Here is a 24,255-nt window from a genome sequence, read left to right as displayed (position 1 = left end):
GAGCAGGGGAGGGGCAGAAAGAGAGGGAGAGAGAGAGAATCCCAAGTGGGCTCTGCTCTGTCAGTACAGAGCCTGACGCTGGGCTTGAACTCATGAACTGAGAGATCATGACCTGAGCTGAAATCAAGAGTCAGATGCTTAACCGACTGAACCACTCAGGTGCCTCAATTATGTAAAGTTTTTCTAACAATGTTCAGATCTTCTGTGTGGCATTTTTGTTTGTTGGCTTGTTTTGCTTGACCATTTTTTAATTAGTCACTGAAGAAGAAATATTACAGTGTTCTATACTGTTTGACTGTTTTTAATTTTTTCTTGTAAGTTTGACAGTTTTTGCTTTTGAGTCCATCTTAAGTGCATAAAATTCCAATTTTATCTCTTCTTGGTGAATTGAAATTTTTATCATTGTGATTGTGACCTCTAGACCACTTTTTAATGATACTTTTTAAAATTTATTTTGAGAGAGAGTGCACATAGATAGAAGTTGGGGAGGGGCAGTTCGAGAAGGAGAGAGAATCCAAAGTAAGCTCTATGCTTAGCTCTGAGCCCATCGTGGGGCCTGATCATGACTTGAGCAGATATCAAGAGTAGGTTGCTTAACAGACTGAGCCACCCAGGCACCCCTGGGTCTCTTTTTATCTGATGTTAATAGGGCTACTCCTACTTATATATTTTTTTCCTATATTGTATGTTATATTCATTCTTTACATATTTTTCATTTATACATAATCTTTTACCTTGTCTTTCTGCGGGTTTTGGATGACTATCATGTAAACAGCATTAAGTTAGATCTTTAAAAATTTAGTATGGTAGTTTTGCCATTTGCGACAACATGAATGGATCTAGAGGGTATAATGCTAAGTAAAATAAGTCAGAGAAAAACAAATATTATATGATTGCACTCATATGTTAAGAAACAAAAGGGGTGCCTGGGTGGCTCAGTTGGTTAAGTGTCCCAACTCCTGATTTTGGCTCAGGTCATGATCTCACTGTTCATGGGATTGAGGCCTGCATTGGGCTCTGTGCTGACAGCACAGAGCCTGCCTGGGATTTTCTCATTCAGTATAACACTGAATGTTAATTGTATTCAAATTAAATAAAAGAATCCACTCTGGCAATCTTTGTCTTTAAATTGACCATTTTGTCAGTTTTGTAATTACGAATACATTTGTATTTAATCCTGCCATAATATTTTATGTTGTCTTTGTCATCTATTGTATAATGTGTTGTATTGTATTTATTTTTGTTTTGTTTTATTATTAGAGCAAATGCTCATGATTAGGGGAGAGGGGCAGAGGGAGAGAGAGAGAGAGAGAGAGAGAATCCTAAACAGGCTTCACACTCCATGTGGAGCTCAGTGCTGGACTCAATCCCACCACCCTGGGATCATAACCTTAGCTGAAATCAGGAGTTGGACACTCAACCAATTGAGCCACTCATGTGCCCTACTATCTATCTTTAAATATTTTATTTTTTTCTTCTCTAATTTTCTTTTCTTTGGATTGATAGTTTTTTAAGTGTGTGTAATTCCCTTTTCTTATTTGGAAACTATACCTTCTTTTTTAGTTGTTACTTTAAACATAAATGGAAACAACATTTATCTTTAATTTATATTAATAAATAACTTTTTCTTTTTCTGGCATTATGAGGACCTCTCATTTACCTTTCCCAAGTTTTCATTCTCTATATTTTAAACTTCACAAAAACATTGTTTCATATAGTCAGTGTACATTTAGAAATGCCTATATATTTACTACCTTTTTTTTCTGCTCTTCATATTTTCCAATTCCTTTGGTCTGAACATCCTCTGGAATTTTCTTTGAATAGATCTGCACACTCTTTTATCTATCTAAAAATGTTTTATTTCACTTTAATTCTTTTTATTTTTTTATTTTTAATGTTTGTTTATTTTTGAGAGAGAGAGAGAGAGAGACAGAGTGTGAGTGGGAGAGGGGCAGAGAGAGAGGGAGACACAGAATCTGAAGCAGGCTCCAGTCTCCAAGCTGTTAGCACAGAGCCCAATGCAGGGCTTGAACTCACAAACTGTGAGATCATGACTGGAGCCGAAGTCAGACACTCAACCGACTGAGCCACCCAGGCCTCCCATATTTCACTTTAATTCTTTAATGATGTTGGCTATGATGGAATTCTAGCTTGGTAATTACTTTCAGTGCTTTGAAGATAACATTCTATTGTCTTTTGGCTTTGCTTATTGAGAAGCCAGCTATTAGTATGTTGCTCCTTTGAAGGTATTATGTTTCTTTTTTTTTTTTTATTTTAAATGTTTATTTATTTTTGAGAGATGGAGAGACAGCATGAGTAGGGGAGGGGCAGAGAAAGAGGAAGACACAGAATCCAAAGCAGGCTCCAGTCTCTGAGCTGTCAGCACAGAGCCCAATGCGGGGCTCGAACTCATGAACTGTGAGATCATGACCTGAGCCAAAGTCGGACGCTTAACCAACTGAGCCGCCCAGGAGCCCCTGTTGTGTTTCTTTTTAAATCTTTTTCCAGTTTTGCTTTCATTTTTCAGGGTCTGATTTCCTCATTTTCCTATGGGGCTTCTTGAGTCTGGAATAATACCTTTGATCAATTATGGGGGATTCAAAGCTATTATCTGTTTAGACATAGCTTCTCCTTTCTTCATGGAACTCTGATTGGATGTATATTGAATCTTCATACTCTGCCTTGTAGCTTCATTCTTTATTTTCCACATTTTTGACCCTCTTTGCTGCTTTCCTGATTGTTTTTATTATTTATATTTCAGCCCATTCTTATGCTGTATCTATTTTTCATTAAATCTGTCGTTCAAGATCTTGATTTCAGTTATTTTGGATTTTTTAGTTCTAGTAGTTCTTACAGGTTCTTTTTAAAATCTGAATTTTTTTTTCTTTAGTGTTTCCAGTTGTCCGTTTTCAAGTTTGGCTTTTATTTCTTGGACACTAAAAAATTATTAAACATGGTTGTTCTAGATTCTTGTGTTTGATAATTCCAACGTCTGAAATCTTTGGGATCTATTTCTGTTTCTTTTTTCTGTTAAATTTTGTTCATGGTGCCCTGTTTCTTTGTATGCCCAGTTTTGTGTGCTTGGTTATGTATTTGAAAAATTATGGGAATGATTTGATAAAGCCTTCCTTTCCTTTTCCAATGTATGAATTAGACTTTATCATAAAAAGTAAATCAAAACTCAACATATATATGAGCCAGGAGTGCTTATTATCAAACCTTATTTGTACTGCTGAAGTTACACATGAATATATGTTGCCTGAAGTTTAGAGAGTTCATCTCTTCTTGTTTATCTTCATGCATAATCCATTAAAAGACTATAAAACAATATTTTAAAATAATGTTATCTAATTTTGTAATTGTTAACAGGTAAGATTATTTGAATAGTTACTTTTAGTTTTGTGAACTTAGTTCTTTCTAGAAATTTAATATGTTTATTGTGTTGGGGAAGAATTTTCAGTTATATATTGATTGAGATACAAAGACTTACCTATGTGGGGAATGTAGGTAGGCATATGGTATCCTGACCAGTTTGACTTCCAGGTAGTTGGTACAATAAGATGTATTAATTTCCTTATCGAATAATTGTCAAAAGCCTCCTGAAGGAAGCAGATGAGAAACATAAGAAACGTGAATCCATCAAGGAGATGATCCAAAAACAAAAGGTTCAAATTCCAGTGGTATAATATTATAATGTTTTTGAGCTATTATATCAAATCTAGAATTTAGGATTATTATGTTTATTTAGTAACTCTCAATTCTGACTTCATGCTGTTATCTTTTGGAGAGTTTTTAGAAATGTATATTGTTGGGGCACCTGGATGGCTCAGTTGGGTAAGCATCTGACTTCAGCTCAGGTTACTATCTCATGGTTCTTGAGTTCAAGCCCCACTTCTCTCTCTCTCTCCTAACCACCCCCCTCTCCGCCCCTCATGGGATATTTTCTCTCGCTCTCCCTCTCCCTCCCTCTCTCTCTGCCCCCCTTTCCCCCTTTTCCCCCCCCCCCCCCCGAAAGAAATGTATATTGTTGCCTAGCGTAATCCCTAGGTGATTCCATTATGCAGCTAGGTTTAAGAACCACTACTTTAGTAGACCATTTTGAGGAGGACTTTAATGAACCAGGATTGCAGTAATTTTTAAGCTGTATGTTCTTTTGAGATGTCACAGTCCTAAAAGAGGCAGACTGGGCAATGTGAAACCCTTTGACCGGAGCAGTTAATCTATTTTATATGCTAGGATTCCATTTAACATTTCATTTGTTAAAAGAGTATCCTTGATTAAAAAATTTTGATTGCCCTTGCCTCAAAGGTAAAATGGTTGTTAGATTCTACTTAGTTTTTCAGTAATATGATAGACTAGATAACTTGAAAGCCCTTTCGAATCAAAAAACCTTTTAAATAACATAGATTAGTTTGCCAGGAACTAAAGGGAATGCCACAGGGCAAAAACAAATCTAGAAACCATAGCTGTTTGTTTGAACTGACTTTGGAGGTGCCCTGAAAGAATTTGCAAATGTAGGTAATTATTAATTAGCTTATATTGCTAAAAAAAAAAAAAACACCCCAAAACTCAGTGGCTTAAAACAGTTTTTTATTTTGCTAATAGTTCTTTGGTTCAGTAATTTCAGTTAGGCTCAGCTGGCCAGTTCTCATCTTAGCTGGACTCAGTTCATCAGCTGGTTATCTGGCTAGGGTTTGGGTAGTTGGCATGGCCTTAGCTGGGACAGCTTGTTTCTGCCCCAGGTTGTATGTGATTCTTCAAACACTTATTTTGGGTTAGTCTCCTGATAGTAGAACAGGGTTCCTAAAGAGAGAGGGAGAAAGAATTCAAAGCCACTTGTAAGGCATAATAACAGATTTAAGACATGGAGAAATAGATTCCCCATCTTGGTGGGAATAGCCACAGAAGTCATATTATAAGCATAATGGGTATAGGGAGAGGAATACTTTCGGCTTTTTTGATAAACAGTATACCATAGAGGGCAAAGGAGTTTGGGACAGGAGATGAGGCCTAAGAGCTGATAGAAGCATTAGTGAGGCCTTAGTGAGGCCTGAGAAACCATGTCCTCCCAATAAAACCACATCATGGAAAGAATTCACAATGAAATATTCCCTTGCTCATAAGGAGACTTTTCTGTCCTTGGTCTCATTTCTGATTTGAATCTCCTCTGAGAATTTGTTATCACAGGGTTGCCATAAGGTGGGTTTGGGGCTTGTCAAAGTAGTCCTGGGTTGGTGTGTAGGTATTAAGTTTCACAATGTATAACAGTTTTTAAGTGAAATAAGAGGCTGGCAGATTTGGGAGGGGGAAGGAACTTCAGAAATGAGATAAGACGTAGTCATTGAAACTTAAAATTCAGTGAGTAATTAAAACAACAGGTTGGACACACTGCTAAAGAGAAAAGTAGAGATTTGAAAAACAGATCCAGAGAAATTACTCACAAGGGGCATGGATATAAAAGAGAGATTAAGAGACTGGTAGGATATATTGGGAAGGTGCAACATTTATGTAACACTATCAAGGAGAAAATAATTGAATAAATGTGAGACAAACAATATTTATAGAAAAGATACTTAAGAATTTGCCAGAAATGATGGAAGCCATAAAACAAGTTGAGGAACACAAGGCCTGAGCTGGATTATCCTCTTTAACCCATTCCTTAATACACAGTGGTGAAACATCAGGTTCACTGAGTAGTGGGTTTTCTTCAGCATCAGATCTTCAGTTTCCAAGGTTTGCTTCCCCTCTGCCACTTCCAAAGGAGTCTGGGTGCATATGTATGTAAGGTCACTTTCTTTAGAAGAGAAAGGAAACTTTGTTTTATTATTTTATTACACAGACACACACACAGACACACACACAGACACACACACACCAATCAGAAGATTGGTAGTGGATTACTTGCCTGTTTCTTATTGTAAAATTTTTGATTGGTGCCCTGGTAGTGGACCCTCATAGAAAAGCTTCAGGCTAGAATGTTACAGGGAAGGGAAGGGGAGAACTTAACTTGGACATCCTAGTTAGATGCTACCTCTTGTGCTGAATCATCTTTTATAAGGGATTCTAGTATAGATCTGGGCCTTTTTAAATTTGGACATTTGTGGAAATTTTCTGGGTCATGTTAATGCAGCCTACATGTGTGGCACAGAATTCATTGAATATACAGTAAGACTTTTAATATTATGTACAGATAATTTAAGAAGTATAATAGTTTTGTTAATGTATTTTTAAAAAGAAAAATCATCAGTTAATATTTGTTAAGCTTTTCTAAATGTAAATTGTTTGGAAGGTAACATTAAGTCTGAGATTTTCTATCATTTTACTCTAGGCAGCACACTTCTGCTTTTGTTCCTTCATCAGGACGAATCTATTCTTTTGGACTTGGTGGTAACGGGCAGCTAGGAACTGGTTCAACAAGCAACAGGAAGAGTCCTTTCACTGTGAAAGGAAATTGGTTCCCTTATAATGGGCAGTGTCCACCAGATATTGGTAAGTTCTGTTATTTTAAAGCTTTGCTATACACATTAAAGTTATTTGTTAAAATGCTGCTCTTAAATGATGAAGTTTTCTACATTTGAATGAAAGAATTGTAAGATACATTGTTTAATGAAAATAGCAAGATGTAGAACAGTGCACATATTTGCTTAGTTTGTTTATGCTTGCTTATGTATGCATAAGGAAACTCATGGTAAATTAGTAAAAGTGGTTTCAGAGGGCTAGGCACATGGGAATTGGGTGGTGGCTAGATGCCGGTGGGAAGGGGTGTTTTTTTATTTTTAATTGTGGCAAAATAGACATTATTCAAAATTTATGAACTTAGCCATTTAAGATGTACAGTTCAGTAGTGTTCAGTACATTGACATTGTTGTGCAACCGATCTCCAGAACTCTTTTCATCTTGCAAAATTAGAACTCTGTATTCATTAAACAGCAAGTCTGCATTTACTCCCCCCGATAGCTGGCAGACACTGTTCTGCATTTTGTCTCTGTGTATTTGACTTGACTCTGGGTACATCATGTAAGTGGAATCACACTATTTGTCTTTTTGTGGCTGGCTATTTCATAAACTTAGCATAATGTCATTAAAGTTTATCCATGTTGTAGCATGTGTCAGAATTTCCTTCCTTTTTAAGGCTGAATAACATTTTATTGTACATATATACCACATTTTGTTTATCTGTTCATCTGTTGATAGACACTTGGATTATTTCTGCCTTTTGTTACTATTGTGAATCATGCCACTGTAAACATGGGTGTACAAATATCTCTTGAAGATTCTGCTTTCAATTTATTTTGGACTTTAAAATATATAATATTTCCTGTTTTTTTGAAATTTGGATCATATGAATATATTACCTATTCAGAGTATTAAAATTTTTAAATTTGCAGGGTGCCTGGGTGTCTCAGTCAGTTAAATGTCTGTCTTCAGCTCAAGTCATGATCTTGCGGTCTGTGAGTTCAAGCCCTGTGTTGGGTTCTGTTGCTGACAGCTCAGAGCCTGGAGCCTGCATCACATTCTGTGCCTCCCTCTCCCTCTGCCCCTCGCCCACTCACACTCTTGTCTCTCAAAAATGAATAAATGTTAAAAAATATATATATAAGATTTTTAAATTTGCTTCTGTATCCCTATGGCTTTAACCAAGTCTTTGATTTATTTTTATTTTCTATTATTTTTTTAGTGGACCTAGTTATTTTTTCATTGGTGTTAATTTATTTGCTAAAGAGTTTGAAATATTTGAATTAATTTTTTTTAATGTTTATTTTTGAGAGAGAGAGAGAGACAGAGACCGAGCACAAGCAAGGGAGGGACAGAGAGAGAGGGAGACACAGAATTCGAAGCAGGCTCTAGGCTCTGAGCTGTCAGCACAGAGCCTGATGCGGGGCTGGAACTCATGAACTGCGAGATCATGACCTGAGCTGAAGTCGGATGCTTAACCGACTGAGCCACCCAGGTGCCCGTAAAATGTGCTTTTTTAAAATAGATACATTTCCTTTACTATCCTAAACTGTTTCTCAGAATTTTGTTCCTGTTCATTTTATCTGTGTCTGATTTTCTTTGGGATTTTTCTTAGAGTTGTAAGACTTGTGTCTCTCAATATTTTATTCAGCGATGAGCATACTATAAAGGTTGATATTTGAAAAGGTCCATAACTTTTTATGAATGGCCTTAAAGATTCTTTTTTATTTATTTATTTTTTAGTAACTAAAAGGTAAAGTAACTATCAGTTACACTTTATCATTTAGCAAAGGTCAGGATATCATACTATTTTTTCTTGTTTTTGTTTGATTTTGTATTTAGTATATGGCTTCATTTTCTTCCAGTTACTCTTAGGTTTAGGACGTACATTTATTTTAGTAATACTGTTCTTGTGTCCTTAGTGGCATGTTAGTTTTATTATATCAGTTTCTTACCCAAAAGGCACTGTTAATAACATAATAAAGAGATTATATAATTTAAAACAGCATGGATATTGTAAGGAAATCATGTATTTGTAAAGCTTAGTCACTTATGGATGCATTTTGTTATCTTTGAAACTGTGTACCTTGAGATTATTTGCGTTCAAATGGGAAAGGAAATGGAATTTTAAAATTACTTGTTTTGCTGCAACTTCGTTTCATCAAAACATTGTTGATTGACCGTAGACAAAAGGTACAAAGAGCTCAGGTGTCCCATCAACAGATGAATGGATGAAAAAAATGTGGTATATGTATATAATTGAATATTAGCCATGAAAAGGAATGGAATTTTGATACATGCTACAACATGGAAGAGTCTTGCAAATATTATGCTCACTCAAAAGAGCCAGACACAGAAGGACAATATATCAAGTGACTCCTCTTAAATGAGGTACCTACAACAACAGTCAAAGGTATAGAGATAGAAAGTAGAATTCTGGTTACCAGGGACTGGGGGGAGGGGAGAACAAGGAGTTGTTTAATGAGTGCAGTGTTCCTGTTTGGGTTGATAAAAACTTTATGGAAATGAATAATGGTGATAGTTACACTTTTTGAATGTATTTAATGCCACTGAATTGTACATTTTAAACAGTTAAAATGGTAAATTTGATGTACATTTTATCACAAATTATATGTATGTATTGTATATAATATATATAATGGTTGATAATTATTTTGTAATGTACTAAAGTTGTGTAGGATAAAAACTAGTTAAATGTGAATTTAATTTTCTCAGCCCCTCCAGAGGTGAAGCCCATGGCCCCCACCTAAATCACATTGTTAGCATAAACTATCTAATGGGACCTTAAGATCACAGGTAAACAACAACATTGTTAACAGAATATTCCAGACTTGGAACTTGGTATAGGCCAGGGAAGATCTTTCTTTAGAATGTATATAGTTTGGACAACTACATTAGTTTCCTAGGACTGCTGTAACAAAATATCACAAACTGGATATCTTGAGCAAAAATTTATTGACTCAGTTCTGGAGGCTAGAAGTCCAAGATAAACATGTTGTCAGGGTTAATTTCTTCTGAGTGCTGTGAAGGAGACTGTGTTCCATGTGTCTCTCCTGACTTCTGGTGGTTTGCTGCAATCTTTGGCATTTCTTGGCTAGTAGTAGATACCTGCCTTCATCTTCACATGGCGTTCTCTCTCCATGTGGATCTGTGTCCAAATTTTCCCCTTTTATAAGGACATCAGTCATTTTGTAGTAGGGGCTCACCATACATAGAATGACCTTGACTTAGCTTGTTACATCTGCAGTGATCCTGTTTCTGAACAAGTCACATCCTGAGGTGCATCGGTTTAGGACTTCAACGTGAATTTTGAGGAGACAAATTCAACCCATGACAATATCCCAAACCTGAGAAGTTTTAATCTTTTACTTCACTGGCTTTATTATAGGCTTTGGTTCCATAACTGCAGCCAGCCTTTGTTCCTTAAAATGAGTTGTCATACCTAAAATCCAGTTCTCAGATATGTTCTTCAGATAAGTACTTGGTTGCATAGTTGATTTGTTCAATCAATTATGAAAGAGGTACAAACTATAAGAAGGGGAACAGATTCTTACCGAACCTATATAAATAACTGTATTACTGTTTATTTTATTTTTGAGAGAGAGAGAGCATGATCAGGGGAGGGACATAGATAGAGGGAGACACAGATTCCGAAGCAGGCTCCAGACTCTGAGCTGTCAGCAAAGAGCTGGACGCAGGGCTTGACTCATAAACTGTGAGATCATGACCTGAGCCAAAGTCAGATGCTTAACCGACTGAGCTACCTGGACGCCCTATTACTATTAAAACAAAGGAGAACTAGTAAGAGTTTGAATTCTCATTGAATTCTGGGGGTCAGTGTGTGTGTGTGTGTGTGTGTGTGTGTGTGTGTGTGTGTATAAATACATATATATATGTATGTATTATATGTATTATATATGTATTTATATAATATGTATATATTAAAAATATATAAAATTTAATAAATACATGTATATTATATATGTATTTATATATTTATGCATTATATATGTATTTATATAATAAATATGTATTTATATGTATTTATATTTATATATATAAATGTATAAATATGTATTTATATGTATATATATTTATATAATATATATGTATTTATATATATATATGTATTTATATATATATATCTTATTTTGAGAGAAAGCGAGAGTGCACTAGTGGGGAGGGGCAGAGAGAGAATGGGGGAGAGAGAATCCCAAACATGCTCCGTGCTGTTAGCATGGAGTCTGATGCAGGACTTGAACTCATGAACATTTAACCACCTGAGCCACCCAGGCACCCCAAGAATCAGATAATAATTTTTTTAATTGACATATATTAATTTCAGGTATAAAACATAACGATTTAGTATTGTATACATTGCAAAATGTAATTAAAATCTCACCATAGCTACAAAATTATTTTCCTTATGATCAGAACTTGTAAGATTTACTCTCTTAACAACTTTCAAATATGTAATAGATTATTATTAATTATAGTCACCATGCTGTACATTACATCTCCATGACTTATTTATTTTATATCTGGAAATTTGTATCTTTTGATGCACTTCACCCATTTTGTCCACCCTCCCACCCCCCTTACTTCTGGCAGCCACCAATCTGTTCCCTATATATATGAGCTTTTTTGTTTTTTTAAGACTCCACATAGAAGTAAGTGAGATCATAGGGTGTTTGCCTTTCTCTGACTTATTTCACTTAGCCTAATACCCTCAAGGTTCATCCTTGTTGTAACAAATGTCAAGATTTCCTTCTTTTTTATGACTGAATAATATTCCATTGTGTGTGTGGGGTGGGGGGGGAGAGAAAGGAAGGAAGGAAGGAAGGAAGGAAGGAAGAAAGAAAGAAAGAAAGAAGAAAGAAAAAGAAAGACATTTTCTTCATTCATCTATCAGTGGGCAGTTAGGTTGCTTCCATGTCTTGGCTATTATAAATAATAATGCAGTGAACATGGGGGCATATGTATCTTCTCAAGTTCGTTTTTTCATTTCTTTGGATAAATACACAGAATTGGAATTGCTGGATTGTCACAGACTATGAGTCTGGAGTTCTCTCTTGTCCAGCAAGAGAGCAGATGCAGAATTGGATATGAGAGAGGCTAATGTCCAGGAGGAGACCAGAGCCCCAAGCAGGGGTTTTGTCTCTTTTATTGAGCTCTCAAGATCTTACACACGTGGTGAACATGAAGAAAACAATCAGATGGTAATTGTTAACGTGTGTGTAAGAAGCAAAGGATCTGGGGGGCAAGTGGGGTTTGTGATCAAAGCACAATAGTATATTAGTGCCAGATGGAAATTAATTTCCTGAGGTGATATAACAAGTTACTCGTGACCCCATTATAATATCTCACTGGCTAACTTTGGGTGTTTTGCCCCATGGTGGCAGCTTTCCGCCCAAAGCTTTTTTCTGACCCATTTATGTCAGAAGGAAGTCTTGAACCTATTTCCCCACACTGGATCGTATGGTAGTTCTATTTTTAACTTTTTGAGTTGTTTGTTTGTTTAAGTAGGCTCTGCACCCACTGTGGGACTTGAACTCATGACTTTGGGATCAAGAGTCGAGGCTGACTGAGCCAGCCAGGCACCCCTCTATTTTCTACTTTTTCGAGAGACCTTCATAAAGTTTTTTTTATAGTGGTTGCACTAATTTACATTCCAACCAACAGTGCCCAAAGGTTCCCTTTACTCCACATTCTCACCAGTGCTTGTTATTTCTTATGTTTTTGATAGTAGCCAGTCTAACAGGTATGAGGTGATATCTCAGTGTGGTTTTGATTTGCTTTTGTCTGATGATTAGTGATTCAAGCACCTTTTTGTTTACTTTTTGGTCATCTGTCTTCCTTGGAGAAATAATCTGTTCATATCCTCTGCTTATTTTTTAATCAGATTATTTGTCTTTTAGCTATTGATTATGAGTTCTTTATTCATTTTGGATATTAACCCCTTATCAAATATGTGATTTGCAAATATTTTCTTTCCATAGGTTGCCTTTTCATTTTGTTCATGGTTTCCTTTGCTGTGCAGAAGCTTTTGGTTTGATGTAGTCTCACTTGTTTATTTTTGCTTTTATTGTCTTTGCTTTTGGTGTCAAACCCAAAAAATCATCTCTAAGACTGATGTCAAGGGGCCTACTGCCTATGTTTTCTTCCAGGAGTTTTATGATTTCAGGTCTTCTATTCAAGTCTTTAATCCATTTTGAGTTAGTATTTGTGTATGGTATAAGATAGTTGTCCAATTTCATTCTTTTGCATGTGGCTGTCCAGTTTTTCCAACACCATTTATTGAAGGATTGTCCTTTCCCCATTGTATATTCTTGGCTCCTTTATCATAAATGAATTGACCATATATGTGTGGATTTATTTCTGGCTTCTCTATACTATTCCATTGATCTATGTATCTGTTTCTATGCTAATACCATACTGTTTTGATTATGATAGCTTTGTAAAAATAGTTCAACCCTGCCTAGCTCTTGGTTGTCTCTCAAACCTTTGTGATTGTCCAAGCAGTCTTTAATTTTTAATCGCTCCCAGTAATTGAGGGTGTGTGAAGGCCAGTGGGTGTTCCAAATGGGAGGATCTCAGTCAGCACTTAGATTCAAGCTGATTGGAAACCAGACTTTCAGGTAGCAGACTTTAAAGTATGCAAATACGTATATTCTTTGGGGATCACAAGCGTAAGTCCCACTAGCCACTAGATCCTAGAGGGACGCCCTGGGCAGCAACCATGAAAATCAGGGCACCAGACAGTGGTACAAGCTCCTTCCCAGGAAAGAACAGTGACTTGAAGTAATGCAGAGGTACAGGGCAAAGATGGCATCCACTAGCCTCAGTCCCCAGAGATCAGTCACCTCAGTAGGTCACTAGATGTATGCTAAACCAGAAGCCTACCCCTAAGGTTGAAGCTCCAGGACATGCAAATAAGCCTTCTTCACAGAAAGACAGATATATTTCAGTCTGCTATTTGTGCTGTGCACTGGTGGTGGTGGTAGTGGGGGGGTTGCCAGCCCAGAACTGTCTCTTGATTGTTACAGCCCATGGGACCTCCTCTCCCAGGAATGCAAGTCCCGCTATCAACCAGAACCAGACAATCAAGGGTCATCCACTAGGCGGCAGCCACAAAAATCAGAGCAACTGATGTGTATATAGCTCCCCTCTGGGAGATACTGGTGCTCTGGAGTGTGGCAGAGGGAGAGCACAGAGGTAAGGCCTTCCCTCTGAGGTCTCTGGAGAGTATCCTTACAAGTAGAATCTTGAGACTTATGCTTAATTAGAAGCCTGCCTCTCAGACTACAGCTACAAAGATAAGCTAATAGGACTCTTGCAGAAAGATTGGAAGTCTCCATCTGTTGCCTCTTGCTATGCCCTAGGGGTGGTAGCTGATTAAGAACTCTTTCTGTGTTGATTACAGTCCTGTGAGACCCATGAGCCAGGTGACGGAGAGGTGTTCCCTGGGCTGCAGCCACAAAAACTGAGATACCACATGAGGATGCAAGCTCCTTTCTGGGAGATACTGGCAAGCTGAAGTGAGGCAGAAGGAAATACCATTTTTAATGTTTCATTTCAGCTTAACAAAGCACAATTTACAAAATTCTTGTGAATTAGATAACTTTAGGAAGACAAATAGTTCCCTTATATATCAAAAAAACCCCAGAACATTAAAACAAAATTAAACATTATTCTAAACAAATAACCACAATAAATTTTTCATCAGTTCATTCCTTCATCAGTTCCTCCTTCCAGAGGTGTTCTTGTTCTGTTGGATTTTGGATTTGCAGTTTCATAAAACTGCTTATAGACTTTTAAAAAAAGGAGTAATTCTAATACAGTCCGCTGGTATGTTGTGAAGTTAACTGTCTCCTCAGAAGCCTGTATCTAAATGTCTATTCTTTGAAATATAAGTGCTTTCATCTAGCTGGTACAGTTCTTTTCGCATGTATCTGAGATGTCCTTTTTTTGAAAACACAAACTCTGGCCGTGTCAGAGTTTATAGGAGAAACTTCAGGCAAGCATCGGAGTAAAACAAAAACTATCAATAGATGACTGAAGCTTAAAATGTGTGTTGCTAATTTATTGCTGATAGTTGTCAAATGGAAAGATCTGATGAGGGTTCATTATAAGAATAAGATAGCTGACAGGGATATTTGGTTGTTTCTGTGACATGCAAAACACATTATTCCAAGAAGTTTTTTAAATAAAATGTTTCTAAAGGTGACGATTAAGCTTGTTCTCAAAGAAGTCAGTGACTCCTTTAACATCTGATTCATAAATGTGGAAGACTATAATTTCTTACAGAAGAAAAATGTTGAGGGGCGTCTGGGTGGGTGCTTCAGTCAGTTAAGTGTCCAACTTGATTTAGACTAAGGTCATTATCTCTCCCTCTTCTCTCTGCCCCTCTGCCAATAGTGCACATGTGCCCTCAAGCACTCTCTCTTTCAAAAAAAAATGTTGAGATATAACATGATAATCCTAAGACCTAATTACCAGGAATAACAAAGAATGTCAAGTGAAGAGATTCAGTAAGTCAGGAATCAAGATTAGACATCAGTATATTTTGTAAAATTTGTGCATAAGTGAAATACATCCCATTTGCAAACAAGATGATACTAGATATGAATTAAAGCAGTAAGAATATACCATGAAACACTTAAAATAACAGTTAAATAATAACTGAAATTAGGATTTACCACCTGAACTTTGATAAATACAGGAAAGCTGGAACAATTTCAAAAGAGTTTTGAATAGTGTTTTACTTCATATTTAAACATCTGTGGGTTTTTTTTTTGTTTGTTTGTTTTTAATGTTTATTTTTGAGAGAGAGAGACAGAGTGTGAGCAGGGGAGGGGCAGAGAGAGAGAAAGACACAGAATCTGAAGTGGGCTCTAGGCTCTGAGCTGTCAACACAGAGCCCAACTCATGGCTTGGATTCCTGAACCACGAGGTCATGACCTGAGCCGAAGTTGGATGCTTAACCGACTGAACCACCCAGATGCCCTTCATATATAAACATATTTCCATGTAAACATATGGAAAACAAAGATACTGACAAATCTCCAGGGACTTCTTATAAGACAAACAACTTTTGAAATATTTATATTTAATTACATCTTACCATATAAATTTAACTTAGGGAAGATTGGGTGTCTTTTCTAATTTCTTAAATAGTAACACTTTAAAGAAACCTAATTATTTCTAGCATCTCTTCTATATAAAAGAACAAACTTTTGTGATTCTCCAAGGCCTCTCTGGGAATTCTCAAAGTTATTTTCACTAATATGTAAAAGTTATCTTGCAAGTTTTAGTTTTCTATGTTGAGGATGTGATTTTGTGAATTAGTTTGCAAGAGCTGCCATAAAAAATACTACAGACTGGATGGCTTAGACAACAAATTTATTTTCTCAACAGTTTTGGAGGCTAGAAGTCCATGATCAAGGTATCATGTCAGCACTTTGGGTTTCTTCTGAGGCCTCTCTCCTTGGCTAGCAAAGTCTGCCTTTTTGCTGTGTCCTTAATGGCCTTTTCTCTGTGTGTGTGCATCACTGATGTCTCTTCTTTTTATTTTGAGGACTTCAGATATATTGGATTAGGGTCCTTCCCTAACAGCCTCATTTTACCTTGATCATTTCTTCAAAGACCCTTTCTCTGAATACAGCTATATCTGAGTTACTGAGGGTTGGGACTTCAACATATGAACTTTGAGGGAAATAATTGAACCCATAACAGAAGGCAAAAATCAAAGAAATTGTGAGAGGACTTGAACACTTTATTAAGATATAATTATTGATATTAGAAACAATACTTGGTTACTCAAAGTGACAAAGATTTCAGAGTAAATTGTGGGGGGGTAATGAAATTGGAAATGTTTATTAGCTCTTCCAAAACTGAGGAACATTTTTTTCCCCCTTAAATAATGAAAGACAATAAAAGCAACATAAAGTATTGAAAACTATTCTTTTTTTTTCCAGTATATGAAATTTATTGTTAAATTGGTTTCCATACAACACCCAGTGCTTGCAAACTATTCTAATAAGACAAAGAATTTTTGCTGTCTAGCAGATTCACAAAAAGTAAAGAATAACATTTTATATTATAGGTGAAGGAAGACAATCAGTAAACCATGGGAGCACACACTTTAAAATTGAGTGCAATTTGCTAAGACATTAACACATTTTATAGCTTCTTTCAGAGTAAGCAAGGCAAATAAAATTCACTTGTCACATTGTCTTTGGTTATGCTCTTTCGTATTCTGGAACAAACTGACTTGCTTCAGAATAGGTCGTGTTGTCTTAAGAGGGTCCATGAAATCAAAATGACTTTCATATTAATACTAAGATGTTATCTTTGCTAAGATGTAGTGCATTCTTATTGCTCATTTTTAAATGAATCAGTATTTTAAATATTTCTTAATTTTAAACTCTACTCCACTAAAAATCTCTGCTTTTAACCCCTTAAGTACTGAGAAGTTGTTTAGGGTCCTGAGTGTCCTAAAAGTATAAAGGAGTTCAGAGAATATCAAAAACTACTCCTTTTCCTTGTAAGTCAAAAGCATGTGCATAGCTGTATCTCTGTCAGTACTGCTCCTAAATAGAAGTACAGTTTATAGAACTGTAAGTAGCTCAGTGATTCCTTTTAGGTGGAGATATTCCTGAAGGGTGCTTTAATCAGGACTTAGTGTAAGGGTAGGGGGAGACAGGGGGCCCTATTTCAAAGTCTTCTCAATTTTCTCTGACAATGTAAAAAGTCTTTTGTAAACAGTAAGGAGAATATGAACTAGCCCTCCTAGATATGATAACATGTGCTATGTAAAACTGTAACAGATCAGATTATTGGTATATACAGGCATTCCATTATTACTTAATGGAAAGTCCGGGGGCGGGGGGAGTGGCAGAAATTCCCATATAGGTATTGTATATAGGTTTTATTTCAACTTCAAACTCTGGTTGCTTGGTATTGGTGCTTGGAGGTACATACTGAGAAGGACTTTGAGAACACTTTTGGGATAGAGAATAGTGTCAGTATTGCTTAGAGTTGTGGTGTAGGTGGAAGAGGCAGTGCCTTTTCACAACTTTAAAACAAGGCATCACTAATCTATGAAGAGGGAAAAATTACTCAACACATGAAAATTGGAGAGAAAAAGTCAGTTTAGATCCTAAGAGTATCCACTAAAATAAGTCATAAAAGGATTCAAGAATTAAATGTTTAAAAGTTCTTAAGAAAATAATTCTCTGATTTGAACATGGGAAAGCTTTGGGACTCCTGGCTGCCTCAGTTGGAAGAACATGTGACTCTTGATATCGGTGTTGTAAGTTCAAATCCCAGGTTGGGTGTAGAGATTACTTAAAAAGACAAAACACATGAACATGGGGAAGGCTTTCTCAGCATATGGCAGTGAAAGTCTTCATAAAGGATGAGATTTAAATACATTTGATTAAATGGAAAAAGAAATCTGTGAGTCAAAATTAAATAAGAAAAATGGCTGTAGCAAATACACCCTAAGATTAATTAACCTGAATAGCCAAAGTGTTTATACATATTGGTGAAGAAAACAGTAAGGTACCTAATAAATAAATAAGACAAACATTAATAAGAATAAATAGGGGCACCTGGGTGGCTCATTTGGCTAAGCGTCCGACTGTTGATTTCAACTCAAGTCTTGATCTCACATTTTGTGAGATTGAGCCCCACTTGGGGCTCTGCACTGACAGCATGGAGCATGCTTGGAATTCTCTCTTTTCCTGCCTGCCCCTCCCCCGCTTGCATGTGTGCACGTTTTCTCTCTCTCTCTCTGTCTCTCTCTCTGTCTCTCTCAAAAATAAAGATTAACAAACAAAAAAAGATGCTTAATAAAGGGAATTAATAAAAATTCCCAAAGAGGAAATTTGTGTTACTAAAAACCCATGCAAAAATTATTACCCTCTTTAGTATTGAAGAAATGCATATTCAAAAAGCAAGAGAAGAGTAAGTAAATGGAAAAGATCAAGAGTTGGTATTTTCCTATTTCAGTGTAACAAACTATGTATAGATGGGAGGAAGCTAATGGGCCAGCTACAAGATGAGGAAGTAGTGTTAGCATATCATTATTTTTCAACCCACAGTGAATAGTCTTAGCACTGAGCGTCGGTAGTTCCTAACATTGCAAAAAGGAATCCAACCATACATTATGTGCTTCCTGATGGATGAATGATTCCCAGTATCACCTTCTAGTAGTTTTGTTTGTTGAAGCAAACAAACTTATTTAATTAAAGCCTGTCTAGATCTAACTACCAATTTACAGGAAGTACAAAAGACCAAGAAAAATGTGAAGAGAAACTTTGGGGGTACCATCAGCAAAATTCAGTCTGCAAGAAGCTGTATAACACAAATGACTAGGTTTTATAAATTTTTTGGAGTAGTAATTAAAAGGAAATTAAGAAAAATAATTTTTGGCATCTTCCTCATACCCCCCAGAAACCCATTCATGTACTATACTTCTTGATTATTTATAGAGAGCAAAATCACATTTTGGGGATAAATGAATAACATCTTGCTAAATCTTTTGAGAAAGCGAAGGATTTCATGTAGATTTATTAAAATGATATAGAGAAAAGATTTTATGTTGAATCACTGATTTATTTAATATTTTAGATTTACCCTTTTAATCTATTTTTAAAAGTTGTTTTGACCTTAGAACATTCTTGGTACTTGTGGAAAATTTAGTCATATTGATGTTCTGAACTCTGAACTTCTTACTATTAGTATGTTCTAAGCTAGATAAATATTACTTTATATATTCATGTTAACAAATATCTAGCGAGTTCTTTTGCAAATAAAACATTATGCTTGGTAGTAGGGAATAAGGAAATTAAGATGTGGTTCCTTCCTTAAGCATTTTTAATTCTGTAGCAGCCACGGTCAAAATAATACAAAATGAAGAATTAGTCATCTAAGGGGTGGTGGGGGTCAGCAGGATGACAGAAATGTATTATATTTGGAAATAATTAGCCTTAAGTTAACAGTACTGAGCTTTGGTGTTTTGGTATGTAATACCCTAAGTACTATCCCAGCAATACTTTTTTCCCCCAGTAGTACTTTTGATAATACTCTTTCCATTTTGAGAAGTAGAAGAGAAGAAAGGAAGGAACTTTGAATGTCTTTTTTTTTTTTTTAAGTTTATTTTTGAGAGAGAGAGAAGGTGTGCCAGCAAGCAGGGCAGGGACAGAGAGATTGGCAGACAGAGGATCTGAAGCAGGCTCCACACTGACAGCAGAGAGCCCAGTATGGGCCTCGAACTCAGGAACTGTGAGATCATGACCTGAGCTGAAGGCAGACGCTTAACCGACTGAGCCACCCAGGCGCCCCTGAATATCTTTTTTTTTTTTTTTTTTTAAATAGGCTTCACACCCAATGTGGGGTTTGGATTCACAACCTTGAGATTAAGAGTCATGTGCTCTACTGACTGAGTCAGTGAGGCACCTTCCCCCACCCCACACCCCACACCCCTTTTAATCTCTTTTTGAAAAAGAACTTTATTGTCTTCGCTTCTAAATTTGCTTATTAATTTTTAATTTTTTTTGACTGGATTTGGGTTTATTGACAAACAGTTGCCAATGAAGAGCTGTGTCAGCTTACTTTTATACAGCTATATTGAGAGAAAATAATTTTGCATTATCAAGTGTTTGTTCAAGAAGCTTTTTTAAAAAAATATAATCGATTGTCAAATTAGCTAACATACATGTGTGTATACAGTGTACTCTTGGCTTTTGGGAATAGATTCCGGTGATTCATTGCTTATGTACAACACCCAGCGCCCATCCCAACAAGTGCCCTCCTTAATGCCCATCACCCATTTTTCCTGTCCCCCTGACACCCTACCCCCACCAGCCCTCAGTTTGTTCTGGTCTGCCTCCCTGTCTGTAACAAGTTGGGTTTTTTTGCTTTTTGTTTGTTTTTTCCCCCTTCCCTTCCCCTATGGTCTTCTGTTAAGTTTCTCAAATTCCACGTATGAAGAAGTTTTAATATTTACTTGTTTGTTGACATTCTTTTAAAAAATGAATATTCTTAATTTTAATTTCTTCTGAGCTGTCTTTTATACCTTTCATTCAGTTTTTACATTATCTTCAGTTTAAACTAAAGTATATTGGGATAAAAAAGATACAGACTAGATAACACCACTTTTTTGTGCAGAAGAAAAACTTACCAACTTCTGAGGTGCTGCTTATGCTTGTGGAATTGTTCGATGGTCCATCTCATTTCCGTAGTAATTACTAAGAATATTTCAAGTCATTTTATATCATTGAATGCTGAATGGTAGGTCTAATTAAATTAGATGATTAAGAGAAAATCCAATAGCATAGTTGATGCTCTGAAAAATTTCATGTAAATCTTGAATTTCTTTGCATTTTATTTTTATTACAGATTCTGAAGAATATTTCTGTGTGAAAAGAATTTTCTCAGGTGGAGATCAAAGCTTTTCACATTACTCTAATCCTCAGGTAACAGTAGTCATATAAATAATTATGAAGCTAATTATGAAGCTAAATTACTAATTAATTAGTAATTATTAATGTTCTTTGTATGTTACAAAGTAATTGCCTTAAATTTTTTTGCCCTCAAGTCTATAAAACTTTTCTGATCCAGTTGGTAAGTATTGTTTCAGGTGCTCAGTAGAGATATATGCATAGTGGAAACGTGTCTTGGTTTAAGTTATATATTTGTTTCCTCTGACTAATCTACTTATTTTTTAAATTTAGAACTGTGGGCCACCAGATGACTTTAGATGTCCGGATCCTTCAAAGCAGATCTGGACTGTGAACGAAGCTCTAATTCAAAAATGGCTGAGCTACCCCTCCGGAAGATTTCCTGTGGAGATAGCCAAGTAAGAAAAACATTTTACCGACACAAAACAAACACAAACATGACCTCTTACCTCCATGGTAGTGCATCCTGTATTTAGAAGTTTTTATTTAAGTATTTCACAAATGGTTTATGTACATAAGTTTAAATGTCTAGAATTTCTATAATAATGGATATTTTAAGAGATGTCATTTATATATAAGTTGTAATTCTTTCATGTATGTAATGTTAAATGATAACTTAAAGTACTAAACTTACCCACTTTAGGATTGGGTTTAAAATAATGTTACTTCTAGCATCCTAGGATCACTGTCTTTTAACTTTTGTATTCCATAAAAGATTTGAGTATTACTTCTTTCTTGAATATTTTGCTTATAGATGAACTTGTTTTAGTACTTACAGTTTTTTTGTTTTTTTGCAGGTGGTATTGGGTTTTGGGATATGGGGCTATATCTGATAATCTTTTTTGAATTCTAGATTGTTTTCCCAAATTAAAATTTTTCTTAAAAGCCCAAAGAGTGAAGTTCAGAAATATAGCATCCCAGATTAGATTTAATACCATGTGTAATTAAGAAAATTAAATGTGTATGTTTATGTAAAAAAAAATTTTTTTAAAGAACTTCAGTTTTTTAGTCTATGGTCATAACCACCCTGACTGTGCCTGATCTTAATTTGATTTCAGAAGCTAAGTAAGGTTGGGCCTGGTTAGTACTTGGATAGGAGACCTCCTGCGAATAGCCAGGTACAGTAGGCCTAAAACAAACAAACAAGCAAACAAGCAAAAAAACAAAATAAGACCATCAGATTTGTTTGAAGAATCAGAGGATGAGATTAGGGTAAACAGTAAACCTTTATCAAGTATTAATTAATCTTTAGTAATTTATAAAACTCTAACTACTTCTAATTGAGTATTGGTTAGAGGTGTACTCTGTGGCATTAAATATTAAATTAAATATTGTTATTAATAAAAAAGCAGGGGTGGGGTACACCTGGGTGGTTCAGTCATTTAAGCATCCGACTTCAGCTCAGGTCATGATCTCATGGCTCGGGAGTTCAAGCCCCATCAGGCTCTGTGCTGACAGCTCAGAGCCTGGAACCTACTTCCAATTCTGTGTCTCCTTCTCTCTCTGCCCCTCTTGCTCGCACTCTGTCTCTCTCAGAAAAAAAAGAAAAAAGTGGGGTGCCTGGGTGGCTCAGTCAGTTAAGCATCCTACTTTTGATCTTGGCTCAGGTCATGATCTCAACAGTTGGTGAGTTTGAACCGTGCATTGGCCTCTGTGTTGACAGCCTTGTGGAGCATTCTTGGAATTCTCTCTCTTTCTCTGTCCCTCCCCCAGTCATGCTCACTCTCTTTCTCTCTCAAAATAAATAAAAATAAACATTTTTTTTAAAAAAGGAAAACATGTACATTTCTCATTTTGTGATTTGTGGATTTTTAACTTTCTTTCTAGCGAAATAGATGGAACATTTTCTTCCTCTGGTTGTCTAAATGGAAGTTTTCTGGCTGTTAGGTAAGTGGTAGTTCTTTGGTATGTGGAATTTTTCAAATTTATTGTATTAAGTAATATATTAAAGAAGTGAAATAACTTTACAGTTTTATTATTTTCCTTCTTTCTCTCTCTTTTATTTTTGTTTTTTCTTTTATAGCAATGATGATCACTATAGAACAGGCACCAAATTTTCAGGAGTTGATATGAATGCTGCTAGGCTTTTATTCCACAAACTTATACAACCTGATCATCCTCAAATATCTCAGCAGGTTTGTTCTTAAAGTATTTTATATTTGTGTTATGTAGTCTGTTGAACTTTATAATCCATGTTACTTTGTATATAGCCTAATTAACTTTACAGTTTCAAATGCTTCATTATGAAGTGTTGTCTGTGATTTTATTATATAAACTAATATAAGAATTAATAGGGTTTTATTTTAAAACATTTCTAATTTATCAAGTAAATTTATCAAAGTAAATTGAAAAATTTGCAATTTTATCAAGTATTTGTAAAGCTTTCCAGATGTTTGAGTGGACCTTTAATTACTTAACATTACGCTGTTGGTTAAGTCTTTAGACTTGCACACAAGATTTTTAAAATTTTCTTAGCAGTGCTCTTAGGCATTAATTTTCATTGTGCTTCAAAGTACATTCAGTGATTAATTGTAAGCTACATTTTTGTAAAATACCATTTCATGTTTGCTGTATTGTAAGATTTTTCTTCTTCTTTTTGGAAAGTACATTTATTTTAAATAAAGGAGGTTTTACTTTTTGTCAAAATATAGGTGGCAGCTAGTTTGGAAAAGAATCTTATCCCTAAGCTGACTAGCTCCTTACCTGATGTTGAAGCATTGAGGTTTTATCTTACTCTACCAGAATGCCCCCTGATGAGTGATTCCAACAATTTCACAACAATAGCAATTCCCTTTGGTACAGCTCTTGTGAACCTAGAAAAGGCACCACTGAAAGTACTTGGTAAGAATTTTAGTATTTTTTCCTTTTGTAATTTTTTCGCTTTAAATGAAAATCCTCATAAGTTTTTAATTTTTTTGCTGTCTGAAATTTTGCTGTCCTGCTTATTTGACACTTAGTGAAAAATAAACCTATTTTTCCTTTTATTGCTTTTTTTAGTCCTCTGAAAAACTAGTCCACTAGTTTTTAGAGGCAAAGCATGTTAAATATTAAAATTTTAATCAAACACAGCAAAGACAGTATCAGGAAAGATAAAAACTGTTTTCCATATTCCCCTCTCTCATCCCCTCAGTCTTAACTATTAAAGAAGTAAAGGAGGAGGAACAATTAAAACTGAACAAACATGGGTTAGTAAATCCTCTTTGAACTCTGTTAACTCTTCGCCTTACATTTCTCTTACTTGGTAATTTCCCCATGTTTGATTTTATTTCTCTGCATGTAGATGAGATTCTACTGCTCATCTGATCTTATT

At 35.7% G+C, this 24,255-nt stretch overlaps 1 protein-coding gene across 9 annotated transcripts in view; it reads left to right on the top strand.

The window, feature by feature from the left end:
• HERC4 (HECT and RLD domain containing E3 ubiquitin protein ligase 4) overlaps positions 1-24,255 on the top strand; it is a 136,110-nt gene that overhangs the window by 56,249 nt on the left and 55,606 nt on the right. For all 9 annotated transcript variants that reach the window (XM_049645117.1, XM_049645114.1, XM_049645118.1 and 6 more), the window contains 6 exons: positions 6,329-6,489; positions 20,884-20,960; positions 21,219-21,343; positions 22,773-22,832; positions 22,969-23,080; positions 23,597-23,786. In XM_049645117.1, the coding sequence (XP_049501074.1) occupies positions 6,329-6,489; positions 20,884-20,960; positions 21,219-21,343; positions 22,773-22,832; positions 22,969-23,080; positions 23,597-23,786 (725 nt within the window). The remainder of the gene's footprint in view (positions 1-6,328; positions 6,490-20,883; positions 20,961-21,218; positions 21,344-22,772; positions 22,833-22,968; positions 23,081-23,596; positions 23,787-24,255) is intronic.

This window comes from Panthera uncia, chromosome D2 (assembly GCF_023721935.1).
Source record: "Panthera uncia isolate 11264 chromosome D2, Puncia_PCG_1.0, whole genome shotgun sequence".
NCBI classification, from domain to species: domain Eukaryota; kingdom Metazoa; phylum Chordata; class Mammalia; order Carnivora; family Felidae; genus Panthera; species Panthera uncia.
The sequence above is the reverse complement of the archived record's forward strand: the minus strand, read 5'-3'. Positions and strand labels throughout refer to the sequence as shown.